Source organism: Megascapheus bottae, chromosome 18 (assembly GCF_031878675.1).
Source record: "Megascapheus bottae isolate mThoBot1 chromosome 18, mThoBot2.hap1, whole genome shotgun sequence".
Lineage (NCBI taxonomy): Eukaryota > Metazoa > Chordata > Mammalia > Rodentia > Geomyidae > Megascapheus > Megascapheus bottae.
In genome coordinates this window covers 37,208,661-37,235,313 of record NC_143526.1, presented here as the reverse complement: position 1 = coordinate 37,235,313, position 26,653 = coordinate 37,208,661, and the positions used below count along the sequence as shown (strand labels likewise).

At 46.9% G+C, this 26,653-nt stretch overlaps 1 protein-coding gene and 1 long non-coding RNA gene across 4 annotated transcripts; one reads left to right on the top strand and one right to left on the bottom strand.

Moving 5' to 3' along the window:
- Window positions 1-2,976: 2,976 nt before the first annotated feature.
- On the bottom strand, window positions 2,977-16,740 carry Sgk2 (serum/glucocorticoid regulated kinase 2). 2 transcript variants are annotated; one of them, XM_090352382.1, is made up of 13 exons: window positions 16,591-16,740; window positions 14,712-14,771; window positions 14,391-14,440; window positions 13,831-13,888; window positions 13,563-13,646; window positions 12,820-12,951; window positions 12,066-12,178; window positions 11,758-11,794; window positions 10,819-10,905; window positions 9,432-9,527; window positions 9,176-9,331; window positions 6,933-7,022; window positions 2,977-3,994 (listed from the first exon to the last, which is right to left on the bottom strand). In XM_090352382.1, the coding sequence occupies exons 2-13, from the start codon at window positions 14,745-14,747 to the stop codon at window positions 3,833-3,835; spliced, it is 1,101 nt and encodes a 366-aa protein (XP_090208508.1). In that variant the 5' UTR covers window positions 14,748-14,771; window positions 16,591-16,740; the 3' UTR covers window positions 2,977-3,832. The 2 variants fall into 2 exon arrangements, with proteins under 2 accessions (XP_090208508.1, XP_090208509.1); XM_090352383.1 differs by having other exon boundaries at window positions 12,820-12,948.
- Window positions 16,464-24,502, top strand: LOC150050491 (uncharacterized). Of its 2 annotated transcripts, none has more exons than XR_016538662.1 (3): window positions 16,464-16,562; window positions 16,681-16,847; window positions 23,505-24,502. It is a non-coding gene; the product is annotated as an uncharacterized LOC150050491 (long non-coding RNA). The 2 variants fall into 2 exon arrangements; XR_016538663.1 differs by having other exon boundaries at window positions 16,681-16,852.
- Window positions 24,503-26,653: the final 2,151 nt, after the last annotated feature.

Genomic DNA, 26,653 nt, shown 5'->3' with positions numbered 1-26,653 from the left:
ATTTTGTCTAATAATAGTTATTATTTAAAACTGAAAAGATGAGAAAACGTAAGCGCCCAAGTTTCGCGCCACTATAAAGGAGAACGCTGAAGGCTTCCTCCGCTCCCCCCTCTACCCCACGGCGCAGGCGCCAAGGATTTAGGCCGGGATGGGGTGGGGGGTTAGTATCCGGCGCGCTCTTGCAAATGCCGCTACCGCCTTTGCTAGGAGCCGGTGGATGGGGAGAGGAGTGGGGAGACTTCTTGGAAGGGCTGGACAGATGTAATGGGGCGAATGGAAACGCAAAATCTGCATCTTCAACCCTGCATCTTCAAGCTTCTCGCTGCAAGCTCCAGGATTATGACAGTGATCTGCGCCCCAGGATTATGACAGTGACCCGCCTCCCCGTGCGGGGGGGAGGGGGAGGGATATGGGGAGGGTAGGTTTGATGGAAATCTGCTTTGCGCACTTAACTCAATGTGGCTCCCACGGCCCACTGACCACTGTCCCCCTGGACCCCTCCTGAAGATCCCGCAGGTATCATCCCTGTCCTTGAGTCATTCTCAGCAAAACTTCACACCTGACCTTATCCGAAAGTGCACCGTCTGCCACAGCTGCACGGACGTGACTTACTCTACAACTAGAGACATTCTAAGAAACTCATTCCCTGCCTATACTTAAAAACCCTGAAACCCCCACACTCCCCGCCTCCTTTGTTTCTCCAACTCTGCTTCATGTGACATGGAGTCCCTGTGCAGCCACGATTAAAGACTGTTCGGATCTGTTGAGGTCTCTTTTTCTTCTTTCCGTTCATCCGCTTGATCTTTCCCTAGCAGGGACTGAGACTTGAGTCAGATTGTGTCAAAATGTACAAACATGAACTGTCTTTGGGACTTGTAAGGGGTCCGAGATAAGTCAGAATGGTTTCCGCCCACCCCCACCCCCGGGAGCTGAAATCTGAAAGAGGATTGCATTATTGAAGAAGGGCCATGAGAAGCCAGCGCCATGAGAAGAGAAACAGGCCACCTTCTTCCCAGGGGAGCTTTCTGTACCGGCTCCAAAAGGCTGCGGATTTGCAACACGAGGCTCTGGCAGCCTCTAGGCTCAGACACGTTGAGACATCCTTCAACTGTTTTAGTGAACATTTGTTTCCATTCAGCAAGTACAAAGTCGAGGTTAAGGATTTTAAAACACACAGGCACACTACTTGTTTTATAACTACACATTGAAATTTGAGAAAAGGATGATTTGAAAATTATTTCCACCACAATCATAACTGAGCCATGTCCCCTGCTCAGAAAATTCTCTCTGAGGATGCTGCATTGTTTAAATTTGGGTAAATACAGACCAATGGAAATGATGTATGGTTGGGACTCGGGAACTTTCTGCCTATTTGTTGCACAGGGTTTGCTATAAAAGGGAAAAGGCACCCATCCAAAACACTTCTTCCACACCTCTTACCAGAGGTTACAAAAAAAGAGCAAGGATTTTACATTAACTCTCACCAATTCAGTTCCTGGCAGTGGCTTGTGCTAGCTGAGTGACCTTGAGCAGACTGCTGAATATCTGTGAGTCAATGTTTCCTATCTGTAAACTGGAGTTAATGATTTCTGAATACTGGCTTATAATGAAGAGAGTAGAAGATGCATAGAACATTTAAAATGTGCTCAGTAAACGTGAGTGTAAGCCAAGCATGGTGGCTTACACCTGTAATCCTAGCTACTCAGGAGGCTGAGACTTATGGATCTCATTTGGATTTCGGTTCAAAACCAGCCAGGGCACTAAAGAATATGAGACTCTTATCACCAATTAATCACTAGAAATGGGGCTGTGGCTCCAGGGGTAGGGGGGTAGCCTTGAACTGAAGAGCTCATGGACAGCACCTAGGCCCAGAGTTCAAGCTCCATGACTGACAAAAAATAATAAATAAATAAGTCAATAAATAAATGTAAGTGTACCCTGATCAATTCATCAGCACAGGTTTTTTTTTTTCCATTTTTATTTCCTATCTTGGTGAACAAAAATGTTTTACCATCTTTGACAGAACTACTATGCGTTTCATAAACCATAGTTTACTATGTACTTTAAACTGTATTTTCATATTTTTGACAAGTACACTTTTAGATTTTGCTTTGGGAAGTTGGGGTATTTGGTAGATATCTGGCAATTCCTGAGCACTATTAACATGAACACCAGACTCTTTCAATGTTCTCAGCATAAGTCAAAGCCTAGCAGCAGTTCCTCCTGAACTAGCTTTGGGCCTGGGTGCTGTCCCTTACCCTTTTCAAAAACTCAGGGCTTCAAACAGAGGTCCTTGATCTGAACCTGCTCAGTAGCTAGGATTACAGGCACAAGCCACCTAAACCCAGCTACAAAACTCTTCAATGGTATCCTTTTGTTCCTCCATCCCATTCCCCTCCCCCTCTTTTTTTTCTTGCCCTTAACAGGAAAGTGGTGAATAGGGTGCTGGTAACTATCTGTAACTATGTTGCAAACCTGGGGCCTGAAGTTTGGCCTAGTGGTAAGAGTGCTTGCCTGGCATGCATGAAGCCTTGAGCTCCTCCATGCCACATATATAGAAAAGAGATAGAGCACATGGCCTTGAGAATGCCCAAGGACAGTGCCAGGCCCCAGGACTGGCAAAATAATATTAAAAATTAAATAATAATAATGTTGCAAGCCTAATTAGAAGCTATTGTAATTTGGATCTGAAATGTCCCTGGAAAGCTCACATGTTAAAGGCTGAGTTGCCAGATGGTAGAGTGATTGGATCATGACAGTGTTATTAGGAAATGATGGAAACAAGGGGAATGGGGCCTTGTTGGAGAAAGCAGGGCCCTATAAGCATGCCTTTAAAGGTTATCCTAGATCTCTTCCAGTCTCTCTGCTTCCTACTATCCTGAACTAAGCAGTGGTGGTGAGATAGGCGATGGTGTTGCAGACTTACTTCAGGTTCACAGCTAGATGACCATGAGCTGCAATCTCTGAAACTATGAGCTCAAATAAGTCTCTTGTCTTCCCTTTAGTTGCCAAAATTTCTCAGGTATTAGATCACACAGAAAAAAGAAAAAAGAAACACAAAAGTCATTTGTGAAGAAGGACAGAATAGCTGGGTAGGGAGGTTCAAGCCTGTAATACTAGCTACTCAGGAGGCTTAGATCTGAGGATGGAGGTTCAAAGCCAGCCCCAGAAGGCACTGAAGTCTGTGAGACTCTTGTCTCCAATTAACCTCTAGAAAACAGAAAGTGGGGTTGTAGCTTTGGGGGTAGGGCAGTAGCCTTGAGCTGAAGCACTCAGGGACAGTGCCCAACCCCAGAGTTAAAGCTCCATAAAAAAAAAAAAAAAAGAGGACAGAGTAGGACCAGGAGCATGGCCTAGTGGTAGATTGCTTGCTGGAAGTGGTGCTGTGGCTCAAGGATTGAGTTCAAATCCCAGGACTGGCCAAAAAAATAAATAAATAAATAAAAAAGGACAGAGTAGAAATACAGAGAGCCTTAGAGTATCTGATGACCTATTTAAAATGACTGGACCCAAGTTACATCCTTTTATGTAGGGTGGGAAAAAAAAAAGACTCCAGCCAGGTGTCAGGTGTCAGTGGCTCATGCCTGTAACCCTAGCTACTCAAGAGGCTGATACCTCATGGTTCAAAGCCAGCCCTATCAGGAAAGTCCATGAGACTCTTATCTACAATAAACTGCTCAGAAAGACCAGAAGTAGCACTATGGCTCAGGTGGAAGAGCGTTATCCTTGAGCCAAATAAGCTCAAGGACAGCACCCAGACCCAGTCCCTGAAAAAAAAAAGCAATCCCCATTGTTCCTCATTGATCTCAGTGGCTTCACAACTGCTTCTCTCTTAGTCCAAGAAGTCATCATTCTCTGGTGCATAGGAAAATCCCAGGAATGCACTTGAGGTCCCAGAGCTGCTGGACACAGTGTCAGGAGTACAGCCGATGGACTTGGACACAGCTTCCTGGGTGAACATGGGGTCAAAGTGCTTCAAGTCAGCAGGTCCCGCCTGTCAATAAACACCGACAATAAGGAGAAATCACTGGAGTCAGAACTAACTATCCAGAGCTTGGACAGGATGCCCATCTCCTCCCTCTCCATAAGCCTTCTGGTCATCCCAACTTAACCTGTAAGGTTTCACTCATTTATATAAAGTATGTCATTTCATATGGCTGATTGCTCTAACCCTTTGATGGCTTCACCCCAATCCCCAAACTCAGAAGATTAGATACTTCCTGAATGCACCGAGCACACAGAGCAAGCCTCACTTCCAAGGAGCTGACGTTATACAGAGGGCAAGAAGACTGATAGCAGGCATGGGTGTCTAAATACATAATTCAGGGTATTGGTAGGTTCTAGATGAAGAACGTAAGACAGAAAGATATGGTTGAGAGGGACGGGGTCTGCTTTAGCCATTTTGGAAGAAAACCTGTGTAGGAGAATACAAAAAATGATGACAAATTTTCCATCCACCACTCAAGAGAGTACATTTCTGCATATGCATAGGATTGGTTAACTAGATGACTTGCTGAAGCCAATGGGACACTGTTAAAGGTGATCTCAAGCAGAGATTTGAAAAATGTACCTTAAGAGTTAGTTCTTTGCCTGTATTTGGAACCTTGAGGCTCCAAGTGAACCTCAAGGTGAACAAGTCCAGACTGGCCTTCTGGTCTCCAGAAGGAGACCTGAGCAAGACAATTCTAGATCATCAGTTGACAGCCCCCCACTGTGATCACAGACATGAAAAGGCTCTGCAGAGAGGGGCTAGGCACCTGGCTCCCAAACTGATAAAAGCTACCAAGCTAACCCATGGAACCTGAATAAAAGGAAGGTTGCTGTTCAAAGATTCCTGTTTGTGGGTTTATTTGTTTGTTTGTTACCAGTCCTGGAACTTGAACTCAGGGCCTGGGCACTGTCCTTGAGCTTCTTTTGCTAAAGGCTAGCACTCTGCCACTGGAGCCACAGTTTCACTTCCAGCTTTTCTCGTGTACATAGTTTTAAGGAATCAAACCCAGGGCTTCATGCATAAAAGGCAAGCACTCTACCACTAAGCCACATTCCCAGCCCCAGGAAGATTCCTGCTTTTGTAGTGATTTACTATATAGATCTATCTTAACATAACAAGTGTTGGACTATAGAAGCAGACAGGCCATGCTTGCTCTCATACAAATTGCAGGATACAGGCGGGGAGTTTGGCCTAGTGGTAAGAGTGCTTGCCTCGCATGCATGAAGACCCAGGTTCCATTCCTCAGTACCACATACATAGAAAAAAGCTGAAAGTGGGGCTGTGGCTCAAGTGGTAGAGCACTAGCCTTGAGAAAGTCCAAGGACAGGGCTCAGGCTCTGAGCTCAAGCCCAGGACTGGCCAAACAAACAAATTGCAGGATGCATTTGTCCCAGCCCAAGGCTGAGTTCCAAGATCACTAACCTTGTGTGAAAAAGCCAAGCAAGAGCTCAAGGCCCTGAATTCAAGTCCCAGGACCAGCACACACACACACACACACACACACACACACACACACACACACACACACACACGGCCTGGGCACTATCCTTGGACTTTCTCAAGGCTAGAGCTCTACCACTTGAGCCTCAGCACCACTTCTGGCTTTTTTCCATGTATGTGGTTCCAAGGAATTGAACCCGGGTCTTCATGCATGCTAGGCAAGCACTCTACCACTAGGCCAGACTCCCGGCCCTAAGTTTTACTTTATTTTTATTTTTTTTTCTCCAGTCCTGGGCTTGGGCTCAGGGCCTGAGCACTGTCCTTGAACTTTCTCAAGGGTAGAGCTCTACCACTTGAGCCTCAGCACCACTTCCGGCTTTTTTCTATGTATGTGGTACCAAGGAATCGAACCCGGGTCTTCATGCATGCTAGGCAAGCACTCTACCACTAGGCCAAACTCCCGGCCCACAGCCACAGTTCTTAAGCCAAAAGTGGAAAGATTGTACAGGTTCTATGTATATAAGTAAAGATATAGACAGGATCAGGCTTCTGTTTCCATAGTCATTATAGATATAGGTACAATCAACTGCAAATTTTAAATGTTCTGAAAAAATAATCCCAACTGTACCAAATATGTACAAACTTTCAAAATCATTCCCTAAACAATACAGTAAATAATTATGCGCCTGACATTTACATTGTGCTAGGTATTATACATCATCTAGAGATGAATTAAGGTATTTGTTAGATGTAGGTCATATGTAAATTCTAGGCCCTTTTATATGAGTAACTTGATTATCCCACAGACACTGGGGGGACAAGGTATAGTGATACACACACAGACACACACACACACACACACACACACACACACACACACACTACCAGAAGTATAACAAATATGCCTTATCTAAGTGAGACACAAAGCATGTAAACATGCTTTACTTTATTTGATTTTTTTTTTGCCAGTCCTGGACTTATGCTCAGGGCCTGAGTATTGTCCTTGGGCTTTCTAAAGGCTAGAGCTCTACGACTTGAGCCACAGCACCACTTCTGGTTTTTTTCTATGTATGTGGTACTGAGAAATTGAACTTGGGTCTTCATGCATGTTAGCCAAGCACTCTACCACTAGGCCAAACTCCTAGCCCAGTTTACATGCTTTAAACTTCTGTTTTTACATACTTCTTGCAAGGAATACCCGTCACTTTTATCATCAAGAAAAAGTCTAAAGATAAGTCATTTGGGCATGGCTCTGCCCTGTGTGCTAGGAGAGCCAGAGCACTTTAAAACCTAAAAGCTCTGTTAGCAGGGTTAGTTACCATGCTAAAAGTACAGGAATGGCTACCTGGCTCATCACCTCAGGACCTTTGTAAGAGAGGAGACAACTGTTCTATCTCTTACTTAGTCTGTGTCCCACCTATACAAAGAGAGTTGGCCCAATACCCTCCAAGCTTTCCCCAGCCCTAGGAATCCAAAAATCTCAAATGGTGAGACCTCTTACCACATTTGGGTTGAAGGGTGGAGTCAGCCTCTTGTGGTATAGATCATCCCAGTTGATGGGACTGAAGAACACATGGTTCTTTATCTCCAGCTACAGGAAGAAGGCAGGGATTAGAAGTAGCCAGGTGCTCTCCTTCCCCACATCCTTCAAAGTCCCAATTAAACCAGCAGGTGGTCAGATGAGATAATCCTTTGCAGTTCTGGCTAGTTTCCTGGGACAAGAAAGAGCTGTGCAACCATACCTCCCATCTCCCACATCATCCAGAACCCAAACCCTTCCTGTAGCACTGGCTTACTCCACAGATGTGTAGAATACTGAGCAGGACCCACACCACACTAGGGATCTGGAGGAATGTCAGTGAAGGAGGAAGTGAGCAGGTTCTGGGAGGGAGACAGGAAGAACTTGGGGAACCTGCCCTCTCACTCCACATCACAACATTTTGAATCTTCCAGAACTCAATCCAGACAAAATAGACCAAAGCAACAGGAAAGTCTCAAAACAAACCTCCAAGAAAAGTTGCAGATTCCTAGAAATTAAGGCTCTTTCCTGGGCATGATTTTCTTCTTTCCTAATCAGTGCCAACACTGGCACCAACCTCCTCCCTTCCCAGCAGGACTCTCCCCTTGTGGCATGTTTCTCACAAGACAATGCTCCCTGGGCTACCTAAAAAGCCAGGTCCCAAATATGTGCAGAACATCAAAGAAACTGCAAATTCCTGTTATCTCTAAACAGAACTGGAGGAGAAAGAACAGAGGAAGTGGAATACTGTTTGCACCCTTTAAATTTTGCTCTATATGCTTGCACAGCTTATCTTACAAGTTATGTGCATCTTTTAAGGAGCTAGCTTCCCCTTGGAAAGAGAGGATGGATCTTTTAGAAGCTCTTGTTTTCTAAACTGATTAGGGAATGATTGGACAAATGCTTTAAATTTCATTATATCTCACACTAGCTCTCATGAAGGGCTTTTGGACACATGCTTACAAATACCCTCCTGTGTACTTATAAAACCTTACTGTGTGCTTAAGCTACTGTATGCTGGGTTTTGGTCTTGGAGCTTTGATATCTTGAGGGCATCTCTCAAGACAATTCCCAGATACCAAGGAGCATTTGTACTGCAGCCTTCTTTGTGTAAAACCAAATGATTTTCTGTTAAAGAATGAATTTATTTTGATCTATTATTTAAAATAGACACAGGATCTCTATATAGCCCAGGCTAAACTTAAATTTAGTTTTCCTGCTACAGGCTACTGAGGAGAGAGAGAGAGAGAGAGAGAGAGAGAGAGAGAGAGAGAGAGAGAGAGAGAGAGAGAGAGAGAGTTTTCCCATTGGCTTTTTTACTGCACCTCTAGCTTTTTACTAGTTCATTGGAAATTAGTTACTTGGATCTTCTGTCCCCAGCTGGCTTTAAACTGGGATCCTCAGATCTCGGCCTCCTGAGTAGCTTGGATCACTATGTAAGCCACTGATGCCTGACTGACAGGGATATTTTTTTAAATGATACTTTAATTTTAAATAATATGGCTCATTAGGGGAACAGCCTGTTAATTATTTATCTTTGTATCCTAAGTGCCCAGGCTGGGGTCTGGCAAGGAAAGCGCTTGCCTATTTGTAAAATGAGTACAGTTCAAACTTAGGCATAGAAAGCTTCAGGTCATACCACTCCCCTGCTTAAAACACCTGACAGTTCTCCATCAACAAGGGTCTACCTGGACTGGACCATACCAATGTGACCCCCACACACAATTATCCTTTCCCTCCTGGCATTCATTACCCTTGTGATAACTGTATATAATCTAGGTTTGTCATCCTTTTTTATTTTTTTTATTTTATTTTTTTTTGCCAGTCCTGGGCTTGAGCTCAGGGCCTGAACACTGTCCTTGGACTTTTCTCAAGGCTAGAGCTCTACCACTTGAGCCTCAGCACCACTTCCGGCTTTTTTCTATGTATGTGGTACCGGGGAATCGAACCCGGGTCTTCATGCATGCTAGGCAAGCACTTTAACCACTAGGCCAAACTCCCGGCCCCTGTCATCCTCTTTTATAAGGATGGAGTCTATTAAATAAGGAGTCTATTAAATTCATAGCTCAATGCTGACACATGTATTGCTTAACTGAAATAATGTGACTGAAGAAAGAACTTTCCAGAAGAATATGTTAGCAGCTCTGGTTTTAGGAAGGCAACACTGATAAGCTTATCTTTCTGTGGGAAGCTGAGCAGCCAGGGCTCTGCAGCAGGTCACTCACAAAGTCTGCCTTGGAGCCCAGCCGCTGTCTCTGGTCTTTGTGGAGAAGGCTGTGCAGGAGGTCACAGGCAGCCACCGTCCGCCCCCCGGGAATCTGCAGTGGCTGATGCAGAATGTTCTCATACATCTGGGCCACATCTTGGTTGAAGAAGGGTGGCTGGAGGAGAGAGGGGAGTGGAGAGGAAGTTCCTGCTTTGACCACACACAGCTCAGCTCTCCCAGCGAGGTGTCTCCAATTGCAGCCACCCCCCTCTCACCAGGCCATGCAGCATCTCATAGAGGACCGCTCCCAAGCACCACCAGTCTACCGCCCGGTCATAAGGTTCTTTGCGGAGCACTTCAGGAGCCAGGTACTGTGAGAGAAGCACAGTCATTTCAGCAGTTCCCAGCCTATATCTGCAAGCACAACACTTGAAGGAGATCAAGCAGGGGTTGGCCCTGCTGTGATTTCTGCAAGGACATAGAGGAGATAGCCAGAACTGCCCTGTACAGTTGTACACACCAGGCGCCCCCATAGAAATTTTACCAGCCACGGTATTAGGAAGGGCTGTCGCCCAAGCCCCAACCTTACTTCAGTAGTACATCTGGCAACTTTATTGTCTTTTAAAGGAGTGGCTTTAAAAAATTGTGTGTGAGCCAGGAGCCCGGTCTAGTGGTAGCATGCTCACCTAGCACACACAACGCCCTGGGTTCATTTCCCCAGAATCACATACATAGAAAAATCCGGAAGTGGCGCTGTGGCTCAAGTGGCAGAGTGCTAGCCTTGAGCAAAAAGTATCCAAGGACAGTGTTCAAGCCCTGCGTTCAAATCCCAGGACTGGCAAAAAAAAAAAACAAAAAAAAAACAAAAAAAAAAACAAAAAAAAAAACAACTATGGGCCCTGCTCTTAACCCTCAGGCCAGGCCCTCCTTTTCCACTCAGGCTTAGCCCCATAGGGCAATGCCAATCAGTACAGTAGCCACTGGCTATATGTGGCCACTACACATGTGAAATGTGACTGATCCAAATTGAGATGGGCTGACAATTAAAAAATACATGCTGGATTCCAGAACCTAAAAAAAAACCAACACAATTATTTCAACAATTTTATGTTGATGGTATATTAATATTACCTGTATACTTTTAAAATATCAATTAACTTTTTCTGCTTCTAGGGATGGGACCCAGAGTTTCACACAAGCTAGGCAAGCATTCTATCACTGAGCTAGCCCCCCCACCACCTCCTGTATATTTTCTTTTTTCCTTCCTTCCTTCCTTCCTTCCTTCCTTTCTTTCTTTCTTTTCACTTTGTTTTGGATTTTTTTTTCTGTATGCTTTTCTGATCCTTCTGCCTCAGCCTCTTAAGTGTTGAGATTATACACATGCCCAGTTTATTTTTCCTTGTCAATGTGGCTGCTGGAAAATTTGAAATGGTATATGCATGTCTATTTCTATTTTCATTGGAAGGCACAGAGTCATCGTAAGTGGCCAGGTCCCAGCCACCCTGAGAGCTGATGCCATTATCCAGATGAGAAAACCAAGGCTTTGTCCACAGCGAGCTCTGGAAGTGCTTGGGTAGATGGAGAGAGGCTCTCTGATGGCTCTGTTCGGAAGCTAGGGCCTCATCTATTCCCATCCTGCCTCTCCTAGAGGGACACATTTACCTCAGGGGTGCCACAGAAGGTGGATGTGGTCTCCTCAGGTTCTACACCTTCCTTGCAAAGTCCAAAGTCTGTCAGCACCACGTGTCCCTGCAGAAGGAAACAATAGGAGGAGGAGGGTTTGGATGGCCTAATCCAAAGCCCAGAGCATAGGTGCAGAGGCTGATGCAGACACAGACTCCAGGCTCCACACAGAGCCAGGGCTGAGAGACTGGGTGTCACCAGCTCCACAGGACAGGCACAGGGTAGGGACATGGCATCTCACAGTCCTCCCCAGCTCATCACAGACTCTAACTCATATCAACAATAGTGGCAGTTCCAGGAGACACAGTGCCCTTTGACAGAAAGCTAGAGACTCAAAAAGTGACCACATCTGTAGCAGCAAGAGAATATGAATACCACAGAGCTCTGCTCGATAGTCCCCATAACTGGGAAAACCCTTGCTCAAAGTTAAGCCCCTCTTTAGGCACAATCAGTACCCAATGAATGGTCAACATAGTGACCAAGAGACCTACCTTTGCTTTAATTTGGGACTAGGGCTCTTATAACAAAGGAGCTATGAGCTCAGATATCAACTCGTGAGATCAGCTGAGGCCATCTTTGCAACCACAGTGTGGGTGAAATGCCCATCCTGTCTTCCCTATTCCCACCTCCTAAATCGATAGCCTTCCAGAAGGTTCTCTGATAGACCTGCACACACCTACCCACCTCAGTATCTCTTTCTGGGGAACTGGGGTCAAGACATGGAAGAACAACAAAATCTACCAACCTCAGCCTGGTTCCACCCCAACTCCACACAAACCTTGCATATACACATATGTACACACATTTACATGTACATACAGTCTCCACCCATGCGCCCATGCATGCATCCATGCACAATGCAAGCACACTCATGCACACAGAGTCATGGTCAGAGAGCCAAGTCAGGCCTGAACCAACCTGGCAGTCCAAGAGGATGTTCTCTGGTTTCAAGTCCCTGCAGAAAATAAGAGAAGACATCTTACTTAAGTCATGACTCCTTAGTGAGAGGGGATTGGGGACCCAGATCCTGGGAGAAAGCCTATTCATGGAAGACCCAGAGGACAGGAGGGATAGTCCAAGGAGACCAAGTGGTTGACTCTAGGAAGGAGGATGTTCTAATCCTATCCCAGTCACTGGGACAAAGTTCTAAGTTCACCAGGATTTCATACAATGCTTGGTTGCTGGAACAATAATGGCCTGAGTCCAGGTATAAGCTGGGGCCTCACCTGTAAATGATGTTGAGGGAGTGCAGGTAGCCAATGGCACTGGCCACCTCAGCAGCATAGAAGCGGGCACGGGGCTCCAGGAACCTGTGCTCCCGCTGCAGGTGGAAGAAAAGCTGGGAGAGAAGGCAGTGAGAGAGGTTACAGGCATGAGCAACCAGCAGCAGGCTTCTTGGTCTATTTTCCTGGTGTGCAAAATCCTCCACTTAGGGATGCAGACAAAAGTTCCGCTCTTAGCATCAAACAGAAAGGCATTCGGTCACACAGGTCAGTCTGGGGTTATTGGGGAGTTCCACTGAATTCTGCCACCACATCTTGTGACACAGAGTAAAGTCCAAGAAGGGAACCCAGTTGGTTCCAGCTATGCTTCTGGGTCACCAGGTGGCTCAGATGTCTATTTACAATAGTGACAGGCAACCCCTGTCCTGAGGCCTGTGAACTGCGAACATGAAAAATTGTGATTACACAGCTTCTCTTAGGATTTACCATTCGCAGGTCTCTCAAGGTAAGTCTGGGAAGCTTTGTATGAGAAAGTCAAGAAAACATCATGTTGTGAGGCCAGAGAGGTCTGTTATTAAAATCCTGGAAGGGATTGGGTGTCCCTGAGAAGTGACTCAGCACCCTGAGACTCAGTTTCTTCAGCTCCCCAATGGGTCTGTTGTTAGGATGCAGGGAAAAGCTGTGCACCCAGCACTGGGTACACAGCAGGTAGATGGGATGGGTTGTTCCCATGTGTGGTCTTTATAGGTCCACTCACCTCTCCACCATTGACGTAGTCAAGCACAAAATAGAGCTTCTCTGGGGTCTGGAAGGAATAGCGCAGGCCCACAAGGAAGGGGTGTCGCACATTCTTCAGCAGCACGTTGCGCTCCGCCATGATGTGGCTCTGCTTTGGAGTCAACACAGACAGCCCTTTCATACCTCACTTCACCTGGGGATTGTCCTGCCCAGGAATTTCTCATGCCCCGGTCTCAAATACCCTCAATAGCTCTCTATTTTTCTTAGCCAGACTCCTTGCCTAGTATTCATGAGTATAGATCCAGCTCCTAGATCAGAAATCCCTAGGACAAGAGTAAAGAACAGGGCCTTGAGTGTGGCCTAGTGATAGAGTGCTCGCCTAGCATGCACGAAGACCCGGGTTCAATTCTCAATGCCCCATACATAGAAAAAGCTGGAAGTGGTGCTGTGGCTCAAGTGGTAGAGCTCTAGCTTTGAGAAAGCCCAGGGCCCTAAGCCCCAGGACTGGCAAAAGAAAAAAAAAAAAGGCCAGAATGTGAAGTATGAACCCCGCATTGCACAGGCTGACAGCCTGTCCATCATAGTCTACATATTTCCCATGGAAGGCAGAGGCCCGGCTGGTCCTCCTGAATGGTTCCTTTATGAGGCTTCCTGGCCTGTTTTCCTTCAGAAGGGTTTCTGTCCTCTGCACCATTTGGGAAAGGAAGTCATGCTAGGCTGAAGGTAAAGAAGAAAGGAAATGTCTGCTTTGAGCTCCAGTACCTCTTTGTTCTTTAAGATGGACTTTTTTTGCAGGACCTTCACTGCATAGAACATCCCGTCAGACTTGTGTTTAGCGAGTAGGACCTGAGCAGAAGCACAAAGGCAAGGTTCTGAGGGGAGCTGTGGATTTCCTGATGGCAGGAAAGGACCTCCAGCCCACCCACTGGGCAGTTCTGGATGCCCTCTTTTTGCTCTTGCAACTGCAGGCATTGGGTGAAAGAGGCTGGAGAAGGAAAGCCCAGGCCTCCCGTCTGATCTGTTCACTTACCTTCCCATAGTTCCCTTTGCCAATGACTTTGAGGAAGTCAAAGTCTGTGGGCCGGGCACTGTAGGATGATGGAAGAGCATGCATGGATCAGTATTTGCAAATCCAAGAAACTGAGCTCTCTCGGATTGCAAATCCAGGCTTCTATCTAACTTTGGAAGTGGGTCATCATCCAGGAACCCAGGACTTATTCTTGAGAGTGGTCAGGTCCTCCAGCTCAGAGGGACTTTATGATTGCCCTTCCCCACCACTGGTGAGACCATAGACAATAAACTTATTGTTTAGTCAACAATAGGCCCAAAAGGACATGGCACAGACTAGAGACCAGAGTCTGGTCTCTCATCCCCGAGGAGGAGACTGAGAGTTTGCAACTGCTAATAGTGCAGATTGGAGGGGCATTTAAACAGAAGACCAGAAAAAGCTACAGAAATCAGTGGTAGAGGAAGCTAGGGGGAAGATCCTGGTTCTGACAACACAGGGGTTTAAACACCAGACCTCAAGGCACAGAGAAACAGCTCTGCAAGAAGCCAGGTAGAAAAGTTGCTTGAAAGATCAGAACTCACTTTGGATTGGCTGAAGGCCCCAGATTGATGTTCCCATTGGCCCTGGATGGCTGAAGATATTTACAAAATGAAATTTACAAAAGGTGATAAAAAGCAACAGGTCCTCCTCCCTGCCCCTGTTTCAGGTCCCTTCAACATCTCTCAATAGCTATCTGCCTCCCTTATTCGTTTGTTCCTTTCCACCCTTCTACCCACCCACCTACCCCCCATCCTCATCCATTCATTCACCTGCTCCTGCTCCTGTCTGGCATGGCCTAAGGGATCAGCCAGTGATTCCACAGATTCCCTCTGGTGCTGAGTAGGAAATAAAGAACCACTCACCTGGGGGCTAGAGATCCCTGCTGGGTTGGAGGCCATTCAGTAACTGGGCTTTGGTAGGCTCTGTAGGCACAGAGAGACTCAGATAGAAGAAAGCCTCAGCCTAGGGCTTCAAGGATGGACATCAGAAGGTATTCTTCCTTCAGGGCGAGAAGGCCTCTGGTAGGCCTAAAGTGTGAACCTTTCCCCCTACTAAAGGCCTCCAGCTTGGAAAAGGTCTTTCTTTCTCTTCCTCCATCCCTCCCTCCCTTACTTCCTTCTCTTTTTCCCTCCTTCCATCTCCTCTCTCTCTCCCTTCTTTTTAAGACAGGATCTCACAGTGTACCCAGAGCCAGCCATGAGTCCATTATGTAACAGAAAGTATCCTCTTGCCTCAGCTTGCCAAGTGCCACCATATTTAGCTTTAGAAAAGTATTTTTCCGGGGTCTAGAGTTTGGCCTAGTGAAAGAGTGCTTGCCTAGCATGCACCAAGACCTGGGTTCAATTCTTTGGTACCACATACATAGGAAAACCCAGAAATGGTGCTGTGGCTAAAGTGGTAGAGCTCTAGCCTTGAGAAAGCCCAAGGACAGTGCTCAGGCCCTGAATTCATGCCCCAAGGCTGGCAAAAAAAAAAAAGAAGAAAAATATTTTCCTTTTTTGTCTGGGCACCGTGGCCCACATCTATAATCCCAACTACTTAGGAGGTAGTGAGGATTGTTGTTTGAGGCTAGCCTGGAAAAAACATCAATGAGCCCCTACTTCAGAATTGAGCTGGTGGGCCAGGAGTTTGGCCTAGTGGTAGAGTGCTTGCCTAGCAAGCACGATGACATGGGTTTGGTTTCTCAGTACCACATACATAGAAAAAAGCCAGAAGTGGTGCTGTGGCTCAAGTGGTAGAGCTCTAGCTCTCTAGCTTTGAGAAAGTTCAAGGTCAGTGCGCAGACCCTGGGTTTAAGCCTCTGTACTGGCAAAAATAAATAAATAAATAAATAAAAATAAATATGGATGAAAGGGGCTTACTTGCAAAACCCGGTACCACCACCACCACCACTACCAAAAAAGCACTTTCTAAGGACCCCATGGTTTGCAAGAGATAAGGGGACAAGCTAAGTTTCCTAGCCAATCATGCAGGTTTACTGGCAGTCCTGCATTTCTATGGACAGTGCGAGGCTGGGCTCTGTGCTGACGATGTCCTCTTTGCCACAGGGCTTCCACCCAGTGCCAGGGGAAATGGCAGCTGTTTTGGGTCCTTTGGACCAAAGCCAGGGAAGCCCCCAAGACCAGCCAGTGTCTATCTGAGGTCAGGCAGTGGAGGGGGTGGCCAGCTGGTCTATTCAAGCCAGCAGCACAGTGTCTGCCCTTACAGAAGTAGCCAGGGGCTCCAGGCCCTGGCTCAGGGGGGTTCAGAACCACGTGCATCTCCCATGAGGGCGGAGGGAAACTGCATCTCAAGACACCACCTGTGGTCTGCTGTGGGGTCTGCTGGGCTATAGCCCAGCTCTCTGAGGGAAGACCATCCTCTTAACAGGGAGTCACTTTCCCCCGGGCTTTCTGGGAAGCCAAGAAAGAGACCAAGGCCTTGCCCTGCCCAGCCCCAGCACAGTGACCTGCAGGAGGGCCTGTGGCTTCATCTAAGCCTCCTAGGTTCTCACTGGACTCTTTCCAGTCCCCAGGGTTCCAGAAGGGAGTGCATACATGCTCTGGGAAGACAAAGGCCTTCTAGAACTTTCTGTATGGCTGGCTATACAACTTACTACAGGGGAGGGTCCCACAGTGCTGAGGCAGAGGAGGCTGGTTTAAAGGGGAATCAAGGCTGGATCCTGCATTATCTGTGACACCACCCTCCCCTCTCTGGGCTGGCCCCAGTGCCAGGTTGGCTGGCTTCTTTGGTCCCACATACCTGTGTAGCCCTGAGAGGCCTCCGGGAGAAGCAGCGGTTGTTGCCCAGTACAGGCAGTGGACAAGAGCCTCTCTCTGTTCTCCCAACAAGGGCGAAGTGTTAGTGCCTGGTGCCCTCAGCACAGAGCTCAAGAGCTTCTGGTGGTGGCAGCGGCAGCAGCAGCAGCAGTAAAGGGACCGGCTGATGTCACCCAGGATCCAGCAGAGCTTAAGATGCAATGGGAGATCTCTGTTTCTTCAGAGACACCATCTCCCCCTGTAAGGTAGAAGTGGCTAGACGACAACTCTAAAAGAGCCTGGATACCCTTGGGGCTGGTTAGGGTGTGTGTGTGAGTGTGTGGGTCTGAATGTGTGTTATCCGTCAGTGGTGCTTCTCATGACTCTGGCCCTATATGTCAAGTATTGGAGTTCATGTGTGTATGCGTGTGTGTGTGTGTGTGTGTGTGTGTGTGTGTGTGTGTGTGTGCGTATCATTGTGGTTGAATGGGCATATGTGACTGGGCATCATTGTATTCCACTGTAAATGTGCCTTTGGGGCTTTAGGGTACTTCTCTGTGTAGTGTCTATGTGTATTTTTATGTTAGTACATTGGTTATATGTGCTATTGCTATGCACATATGCATGCATGTACATGATGGTGTGCCCACGTTGGGATATACCAGTAAGCTTCTATGAGTATATATGTACATATGTATAGGAGTCTCAGGGGCCTACCTAGGCCCTGTGGAGACTACCGAGCTGGAGAGGGGGCCCAAAGACCAACACCATGGCTTCTGAGGTCACTCTACTTTCCAATAACTCACAGAGGTCCCCAGAGAAGCAGGGCCTTGGTCACAGTTCATGCACCCCTTGGCCTGTGTGACTGTTGAGAAGCTGGCCCTTTGGGACTTCCCTACAAGAGTGTGGGTTCACTCTTTCTGGAGCATGCCTGGTGGGCCCACAGCTCTCCTGCTATTTATGAGCTGAATCAGGTCCCAGGGGCACCTTGGCTCACAAAGACCATGCTGTCTGGTACGGAATTAGGTTTTCACTGGGTCTTTTCCTGTCCCCAGGGGCCCAGAGGAGTGGCAAGGTGCTCTGGGAGAATGAAATTGCTGATGGACCTAACAGAGTTCCTGGCCTTTAGGAACTTTCTATGTGGCTTTACAACTCACTAAAGAGGAGGGGTCCACAGAGTTGTGGCTGAGGAAGTTGACCAGGGCTTAGGGCCTCCCGAAGGCTCTGAAATGCTAAGGGTCTGAAAAGCTCAAGTAAACAACCTCAAAGGCCTATGTCTTGTGTCATAAAATAGAAAGTTGAACCAGTATACAGATCTGTGGGATGTCGTGTTGACACAACACAAACCAAGTGCAAGAGCATTGTTTTGCTTTTCTTTTTTGGGGGGTTGGTCATGGGGCTTTAACTCTGTGCCTGAGCACTGTCTCTGAGCTCTTCCTCTCAAGGCCATCCCCTAGGCCTGGGTGTTGTCCCTGAGCTCTTCAGCTCAAGGCTAACTGCCCTACCCCTTGAGCTACAGCGCCACTTGCAGTTTTCTAGTGGTTGACTGGGGCTAAGAGTCTCACAGTCTTTAGTGCCCGGGCTGGCTTTGAACCACTATCCTCAGACCTCAGCCTCCTGAGTAGCTAAAATTATAGCATGGGCCACCACGTCTCGCTAGGGCACTGCTTTTCAACAAGGCCTTGATGGAAACTTCACCCTCCAGTGCCTCTACCTTCATCCTAGTTAGCTTCTGTCCTTGGCACCCTCTTTCTACTCACTATTGGGGGTTTTCTTCAGCTCATGGACTGCTTCTTCTCTACTTCTAGTTCATTCTCTTTCCTCTTTTTGTCTTTCAGCCCTAGCTCAGTTCTTAGATTTCTAGCTGTATTTATTTCCTGGTTCACCAAACCCAGTTTAAGGTCTTTACCAGCTATAGGCAATAAATGATATAAGCAGGTTTTAAACCCAGGTAGTTGGACTCCAAAGTCTGGAATTTCTAGAAGAGGCTGGCAAAGTAGAGAAAGGGGGAATGAAAGTGGAGATGAAGTAACTGGGAGTTTGGCCTAGTGGTAGAGTGCTTGCCTAGCATGCATGAAGACCGGGTTTGATTCCATGGTACCACATACATAGAAAAAAAGCCAGAAGAGATGCTGTGGCTCAAGTGGTAAAGGGCTAACCTTGAGAAAGCCCAAGGACAGTGTAAGGAGGTAAAGTGAGGATGTATGTTGGTTCATTAAGGAATAAGAACATGGGCAGGCTGAGTGTGGTAGCTCAGGGCTATAATCCTAGCTACTCAGGAGATCTGAGGATCGTGGTTCAAAGTCAGCCGGGTGCTAAAGATCATGAGACTCTTATCTCCAATTAATCACTAGAAAACCGGAAGTGGCACTGTGACTCAAGGAGTAGGGTAATTGCCTTGAGCTGAAGAGCTCAGGGACAACACCCAGACCCAGAGTCCAAGCCCCACAACTGACAAAAAAGAAAAAAGAAATAAATAAAAAGAAAGAAAAAAGAACATGGGCAGTGGAGAAGGGAAATCTGGGTTACTCAGAAGAAAATAAGGCAATGAGTTAAACAAGGATAAAACAAAGAAAGAAGATAGTGGAAAGAAGTTAGGAAAGAAGAGCCAGCTGGGGTGGCACTTGTCTATAATTCCAGCACTCAGAATGCTGCAGCAGGAAGATTGTCAATCAAAAGCTAAGTACATAAAGAATTCCAGGCCATGAACACACAGTGAGATCCTGTTACAAAGGAAGGAAGGAAGGAAGGAAGGCAGGCAGGCAAACCAGCCAGGTGTGGTGGCTCACACCTGTAATTATAGCTACTCAGGTGACTGAGATCTGAGGATCAAGGTTCAAAGCCAGCCCAGGCACAAAAGGACCTGAGACTCTTTATCTCCAATTAACCTCTAGAAAATGGGAACTGAGGCTTGGCTCAAGGGTAGCGTACTATCCTTGAGCTGAAGAGCTCAGGAACAATGTCCAGGCCAGGTTCAAGCCCCATGACCCACAAAGAAGGAAGGAAAGAAAGAAAGAGAGAGAGAGAGAGAGAGAGAGAGAGAGAGAGAGAGAGAGAGAGAGAGAGCGAGCTGGGCACCAGTGGCTCATGCCTACAATCCTAGCTACTCAGACCGGGCACAAAAGTCTGTGAGACTCTTATCTCCAATTAACCACCAGAAAATGGGAAGTGGTGCTGTGGCTCAAATGGTAGAGCAATAGCCTTGAGCTGAAGAGCTCAGGGACAGTGTCTAAGCCCAGAGTTCAAACCCCATGACCAATCAAAATAAAGAAAGGAAGGAATGAAGAAAGGAAAGAAAGGAAGGAAGGAAAGAAGAGGAATAAAAGAAAAAGGACTATTCAATGAAGTCTTGTTACTGAAAAAAAATAAAGAGCAAATAAGAAAAAAGGAAAAGAAGAACTGACTGGAGGCATGTCTCAAGTAGTAGAATTAAAAAGCCAAGTGAGAGCACAAGGCCCTGAGTTCAAGTCCTAGCATACACACACACACACACACACACACACATTGGTACTCACTAGACACTACATTGAAAATGAACTATACAATTTGTGGGTATGGATGGGAGGGAAAAACTGGGAAAGAGTGAGGGAGGAGTGACTTTGTCTAAAAAGAAAGATGCTCTTTACCTGACTTCTATAACCATAACCCATTGGTTTGTCACCTTTAGAAAAAAGGAAGGGAAGAGAGAGAGAGAGAGAGAGAGAGAGAGAGAGAGAGAGAGAGAGAGAGAGAGAGAGAGAGAGAGAGAGAGAGAGAAGGAACAATGGAAGGAAGGGAGGGAGAGGATAGAGGGAGAATGGAAAGCAGGCACAAAGTTAGGAAGGAAAAATGGAAGAGCTGGAGGAAGGAAGGAAAACGAATCAGAAGTTAGGTAACTAGTTAGTTCCCAGACCAGCAGACCAGCAGGCAGATACCTGCTCCTAGGTGAGCCCCTCACCTGGAATCCCTGGGTCCCACAGCAGGTCCTGTAGAGCTCTGCCCTCTCTCTCTGCATGGCCCTTCTGATCTGACACCCAAGCCTGACTCACTGAGCAACCTTCCCCAGCAGGAATGACCTGTCACCTGTGCCCCTAGCTCTCAAACCAACTCAAGTTCAATCTGCTAGCTCGGCCAGCTGGGAGCTGGCTTTTGGGGCCTTCCAGTTATTAATTAACCACTGGACTGAATTACCATGCCAGCTATGCCCACTGGCTTTTGGATAGCCTTGCTCTGGAGACCCTGTGAAGTGTCAGAGGCTACTGTAGAACTTCAGCTATGTTATATTGAGCAAGGGATTTCAACTACCAGAGCCTCAAGTGAACCAGTGAAGCTGTGTGCGGTGCCCTGAGGTAGGGTCTCCTGAATCCTTTTCCTTATTCTTTTTATTATTATTATTATTATTATTATACAGGAGATGTACAAAGGGGTTACCTTTGCATAAGTCAGGTAGAGTACATTTCTTTTGGGACAATGTCACTCCTTCCGCCACTCTCCTCCAGTCCAAGTCCCTTTCAACACTCACACAGTCATTCTCTGAAATCACCCCCTTCCAAGGTCCAGCTCAAATGCCCACTCTTCCCCATAGTTCTCCCCAGTTCCACCAGCTGGGCTGTTTTTCCTTCCTCTTTGAGCTGGAGGACTAAAAATGGTGACCTCAGCCACCTCTCTCTTCCACTAGCCTCTGTGTTAGTCCTATAGACCCTTGCAGAGAAGGGCAGGCAGCTCACTGTCTTCTGGGCCAGCCTCACTGCTGGTCACCTCTGGAATTCTGGTGTTTAGCCAATGTCTGCCACCCTGGTGCCCTGGCACCCTCCTGGAAGGAGTAGAGCAGAGCCGAGACCTGTATCTTTCTCTGCCCTTTGGAGATATACGGCTCAGGGAGCCAGGGCCCAGTTTCTCCCAGTTCACATGGAAGGAAAGCTTTCTTGCAATTGACCCAATGTTGCCCAAGTCAAGGGTTCTCCCTCAGGCCATGCAGGGCCTCGCCTATTGGACAGCTGAGAAAAGCTCTGGCCAGTGGACGTCTCAGCAGTAGGCACTGTGAAAGTCAGTGTGACTTGCATCTGCTTCCTTACTGCCACTTCATCAAGGTGTCAGCAGCCCCATGGTCAGGTCTCGTGCTTTAAGAACGGACTGCTCTGATGAGGTTGGGAGGAGGTCTGCGTGGCCACACTCCCTACCTCCCCCAGTGTCATGTCAGCATGTGTCTGGCCCAGGCCCAGAGAAGGAGGTAGCTGGCCCCATAGCATAGAGCAAATCAAAAACAGCAGCTAGGGAGTAGGCCCTTTGGCCCCTGGTTGTGTTGCTGTTTTACCAGACTCCTCCTTCCCTGACTCAGAGCTATGTTTTTAAAATCCTACAATAGGATTGTAGGATTGTAATTCTTGGAGACCTCTGTCTCCAAGAATTTCAACACTCAGAAGAATGTCATCTAGAAAGTAAAAGCTTTCTCCAATCTCATCTAATCTCTTTTCCCGAAGGTGAATTCTATTAAGGAAAGAGTGACAATACTCCCAGACTTTGGTCTGTGTCTGAAAGGACAAACTTACCTATTTTCCTCCAGAGAATGTACTGCTCATTAGTTCACTTCTTGTTCTATGTATCTCTTTCTATGCCAACCTGGAGAGATTGAATTTAACAACTGTGACACACTGCATAGAGTGGGATTATTTTCATAATGCAAGTTCCTGGGCATTGGAACTGTTACAGTCTTGGTGGCTCACACTTGTAATCCTAGCTACTCAGGAGCCTGGATCTGAGGATCGAAGTTCAAGGCCAGCCTGGGCACTAAGGACTGTACAACTCTTATCTCCAATTAAATCACTGGAAAATGGAAAATGGGGCTGTCGCTCCAAGGGTAGGGCTATAGCCTTGAGCTGAAGAGCTCAGAGACAACGCTCAGGCCCAGAGTTCAAGCCCCATGGCCCACAAAAAAAAAATAAATAAAAAAAATAAAAAATAAACTGACCTGGGGGCAGGGAGTTTGGCCTAGTGGTAGAGTGCTTACCTAGCATGCTCGAAGACCTGGGTTCTATTCCTTAGTATCATATATATAGAAAAATCCAGAAGTGGTGCTGTGGCTCAAGTGGTAGAGTTCTAGCCTTGAGAAGCCCAAGGAGAGTGCTTAGGCCCTGAGTTCAAACCTCAAGACTGGCAAAAGAGAGAGAGAAAGAGGGAGAGGGAGATATTAAACCCAGGGTCTCACACATGCTAGACAAGCCCTCTACCACTGATCATATTTTGTATTTGCCTTATAGTTTGTGTGTGTGTGTGTGTGTGTGTGTGTGTGTGTGTGTATACAAATACTTGTGACCTTTAAGATAACTCTCTGGCTTAAACTGTATTTTGATTTTTGTTGATATTTCATTTCTCTATCTTTTACTAGAATTCCTACTTGTATATTAGTCTTCTGGTTTTAAAAATTCTGCATTTTTTTTCTTTTTGCCAGTTCTGGGACTTGAACTCAGGGCCTGAGCTCTGTACCGGAGCCCCTCTGTACTCAAGCTAGCAAGCACTCTAACACTTGAGCCACAGTGCCATTGCCAGCTTTCCTGTTTATGCGGTACTGAGGAATCAACCCCAGCTTACATGCTAAGCAATCACTCTACCACTAAGCCCCTAAGCCACACTCCCAGCCCTTTTCTGCATTTTTCTTTTTCTTTCTTTCTTTTTTTTTTTTGTCATCGTGGTGCTTGAACTCTGTGCCTGGGCACTGTCCCTGAGCACTTCGCCTCAAAGTCACACTTGAGTCACAGCACTACTTCCTCATTTGTCATTTTATTCTTCTCTTTCAGCAATGGCCTTATTTTTCCCTCCCTCACCAAAAAAAAATCTTTGTGTCTTTGTGTTGAATTTCTACTTCTGCAGTCACATTGTAAATTTCTAGAAACCTGTTTCTTATATGTCAATGCTTTTTTTTCCACCTTTTCTTGCTGGCAGAGGACTGACTTCTGATAAGTAGAAGAAAGTTCAACAGGTACAGGTGGGAGCAATCAGGCTGAAAAGATAGCAAGAAGGTGGAGATCTTGTTTCTCTGAAATAGATCTGATATTATCTATGAGATAATGAAGAAGGGACATACTTGGATGTTTGAGAAACTTGAACATGGAAATCAGAGCCAAGCTCCCAAGCCCCAGCTACTTTTTGCATTTATCTGTGGGTTCAGCTCCTATTGAACTGTGGCCCCAGTCTGCCCAGTCAGGTAAGTTCCTGGCTAAGGGGAAAACACAGGCTCTTAGCCCCCTGCATGGCATTCTGCTAATCAACTAGCCTGGAAGAGACGCAGAGCAAAGGAACTAAGGATACTGACAGGACTGAGCAGGAAATTTCATCCACATTCCTACCTGCTGACAGACCTTAAGTTCTAACCATTCAGGTTGGAATTTACCCACATGAAAGCTTTATGTTACTTAAGAAAACTGAAGCCTCCAGTGGATTTTCACTCACCGTTTATAGGACATTGAAGATCAGGCCTTTTCTATACTGCTGTATGGGAATTATCATTGCCATGCTTCACTGTAAGCAGCTATACTGTTATGCTTTGTTGCTGTCTCCCTTTTCCTCCATCTTGAAGCTGAACAGAGAGCCTTGTGCTCTTGCTTGACTTTCTTGCTCACAGTTGGTGCTCTACCACTTGAGCCATACCTCTAATTTATCTATTTTGCTGATTAATTGAAAATGGAGTTTCATATATTTTTCTGCTCAGGCTGATTTCGGATCATAATCTTTAGATCTCAGCCCCTGGACTAGCTAAGACTATTAACACAAGCTTCTTTCCTATCTTATCCATAGTATGAAAAGGACTTTGCCTAACAGCAGGGAGACACTTGGGTCCCTTTCAGTAATGGCAGCTCAAGTGTTCTCTCTGTGTTTTCTGTGTTTTACCTGAAAAGAGAAACAGACTCTGGCTGTGTGTATCATCCATTTGTCTGTATTTATTTATGTTTCAATACACTGACAAATCACTCCACATTTTGCTTGTAGTTTTTTCTCCCTCTCAAGTGTCACTTTACTTTAAGCCAGAGAGCCAGAGAGTTTTCTTAGAGATCACAAGTATTTGTATACACACACACACACACACACACACACACACACACACACAACTACAAGACAAATACAAAATACTCAACTCCACCAAACTGCATGTGAAGCAAAGTGCAAACAGGTTTCATTTTCAAACTCTGGGACCATTCTCCCCACCTTAGAAATTAAACTGAAGGTCATCCCTGACCTAGGCCAGGGCTGGGTGCAGCTGCTGGCCAAAATGTAAGTGGCTACTGGCCCTGGAGAGCAGGGCACAGGGTATCAGCAACTGCTGCCCACTCCCTCCCCTCCTGCACTCCCAGGACAAGGTGCAACAATGCCATTTGGGGCACAATGGAGGTGAAGGGGCTGTGGAATAGGCAGAAGGCAGATTCTTTTCACTTTGTTTTTTTTTTTTTTTTAATGATTCAGTTTCTCTCCAAAGAATTTTATTAGTGCAGAAAGTGCTGAGGCGCCAGGAGTGGTGGCTCTGGCCTGTAATCCTAGCTACTTAACAGGCTGAGATCTGAGGATTTTGGTTCAAAACCAGCCCGGGGCACTAAAGACTATGAGACTCTTATCTCCAATTAATCTCTGAAAAACTGGAAGTGGGGCCGTGACTCAAGGGGTGGGGCAGTAGCCTTGAGCTGAAGAGCTCAGGGACAGCACTCAGGTCCAGAGTTCAAGCCCCATGACTCCCCCAGCTCCCCTCTCCCCCCACCATACACAAAGTGCTGGGGCCTCAAAGTCTGGAGGCCTGGGGGTCCTTATCTGCAAGGTTGCAAGGCCTTTGGTCCATCTGACCTTTCCCATAGGCAAACATCATTCAGGCAAAAGCTTCCCTGGTCCGTCTCCCTAGAAGCTGTGTGGTCCCAGATACTGGCTCTGAGCTCTTGCTGCTCCCTCATCTCACAGCCAGGAAGCATCTCAGGAACAGGCTAAGACCAGAGAACCAATGACTTCCGTGATTTCCATGGCTACCAGGTAGCGAAGAGAAGAGCGTGCAGACTTGCTTCTCACTGCTCTCAGCCCAGAGGCAGTGATGTCACCTCTGTAAACGCAGCCTTCCTTGTGTCTTCTCACGAAGGCTGTACTCAGAGCCATCCCTAAAGTCTGAAAGCAAAGGGATCCACTTCGGAGGCTCTTCAGAGGCCTGCTGAGGGCTGAATAGCTGACCCAGAAAAGCTGCTGGCCCTTGGGGGAGAATCCCCTATAGGGCTGTGGCAGGAAACTAATAGAGCTGCAGCTTTGCTACTTCTAAGGAAAAAAATATAAAGCTTTGTATTTTAACAATAGCCCTTGACATATACAACACCAAGCCTCACATCTGCACCCTGTCCAATATGCCTGAGTGTCATGTACACACACACACACACACACACACACACACACACACACACACACCCCACATGACAGAAAAGGGGCCTCAGGAAGGACTCTTGGGCTCCATAGTCCGCAGGCCATCTCAGCACCTGAAGGCACAGGAGCTTTGCACTGGCTCCAGCCTTGCTGTGGGGCTGACTCCTCTCCACCTGGGCTGGGAGGCAGGTTTGGCAGTGGCTCAGTGGAGGTTGGGTCTATGCTTGGACAGAAAGACCCAAGTCCTAGAGCCCCAGCAGGGACATAGCTGGCAGTGTAAGACAGATGGAGTGGCAAAAGGGCTTCAGGGACCCGGACAGTTCAGACAGAAGGGTTTCCCTTCCTAACTCCCAAATGCAGATGGTCTTTGTAAGAATCCTCAAGAGCGGTAAACATCTAAGGGCCAGATGGAATGTGACATGTGCGAGTGGAGGCTGTGTGCTAGACAGAGTGCTACATTCTCTGGTCAGGAGGCCTGGCAGGCATGGTCAACACCCTCACTGAGATCCACAATTCAAAAAGGGGCTTCTCTCCGCATTTGGAAATACCATGGCTGCTGGAACTGCCCTGCTGGCCGAAGACCCAAGATTGCCTGACACTCCCCTGGGCTGATATATGGCCTGGTCTCTTTGTCAAACAGGACTTCCTCTTCTCCAGCCACATGATGAAAAGGTGTGTCACACCTTACCCTCTTGCCAGTTGTAAAA

What these genes read in the sequence shown, in the direction of transcription:
- Sgk2 (XM_090352382.1), bottom strand. Translation starts at nt 14,747, where the DNA reads ATGGCCTCCAACCCAGCAGGGATCTCTAGCCCCCAG. An exon ending in CAGGGATCTCTAGCCCCCAG is followed by an intron (nt 14,441 to 14,711) that starts GTGAGTGGTTCT and finishes AAATATCTTCAG; the next exon opens with CCATCCAGGGCCAATGGGAA. An exon ending in GGGCCTTCAGCCAATCCAAA is followed by an intron (nt 13,889 to 14,390) that starts GTGAGTTCTGAT and finishes ATCATCCTACAG; the next exon opens with TGCCCGGCCCACAGACTTTG.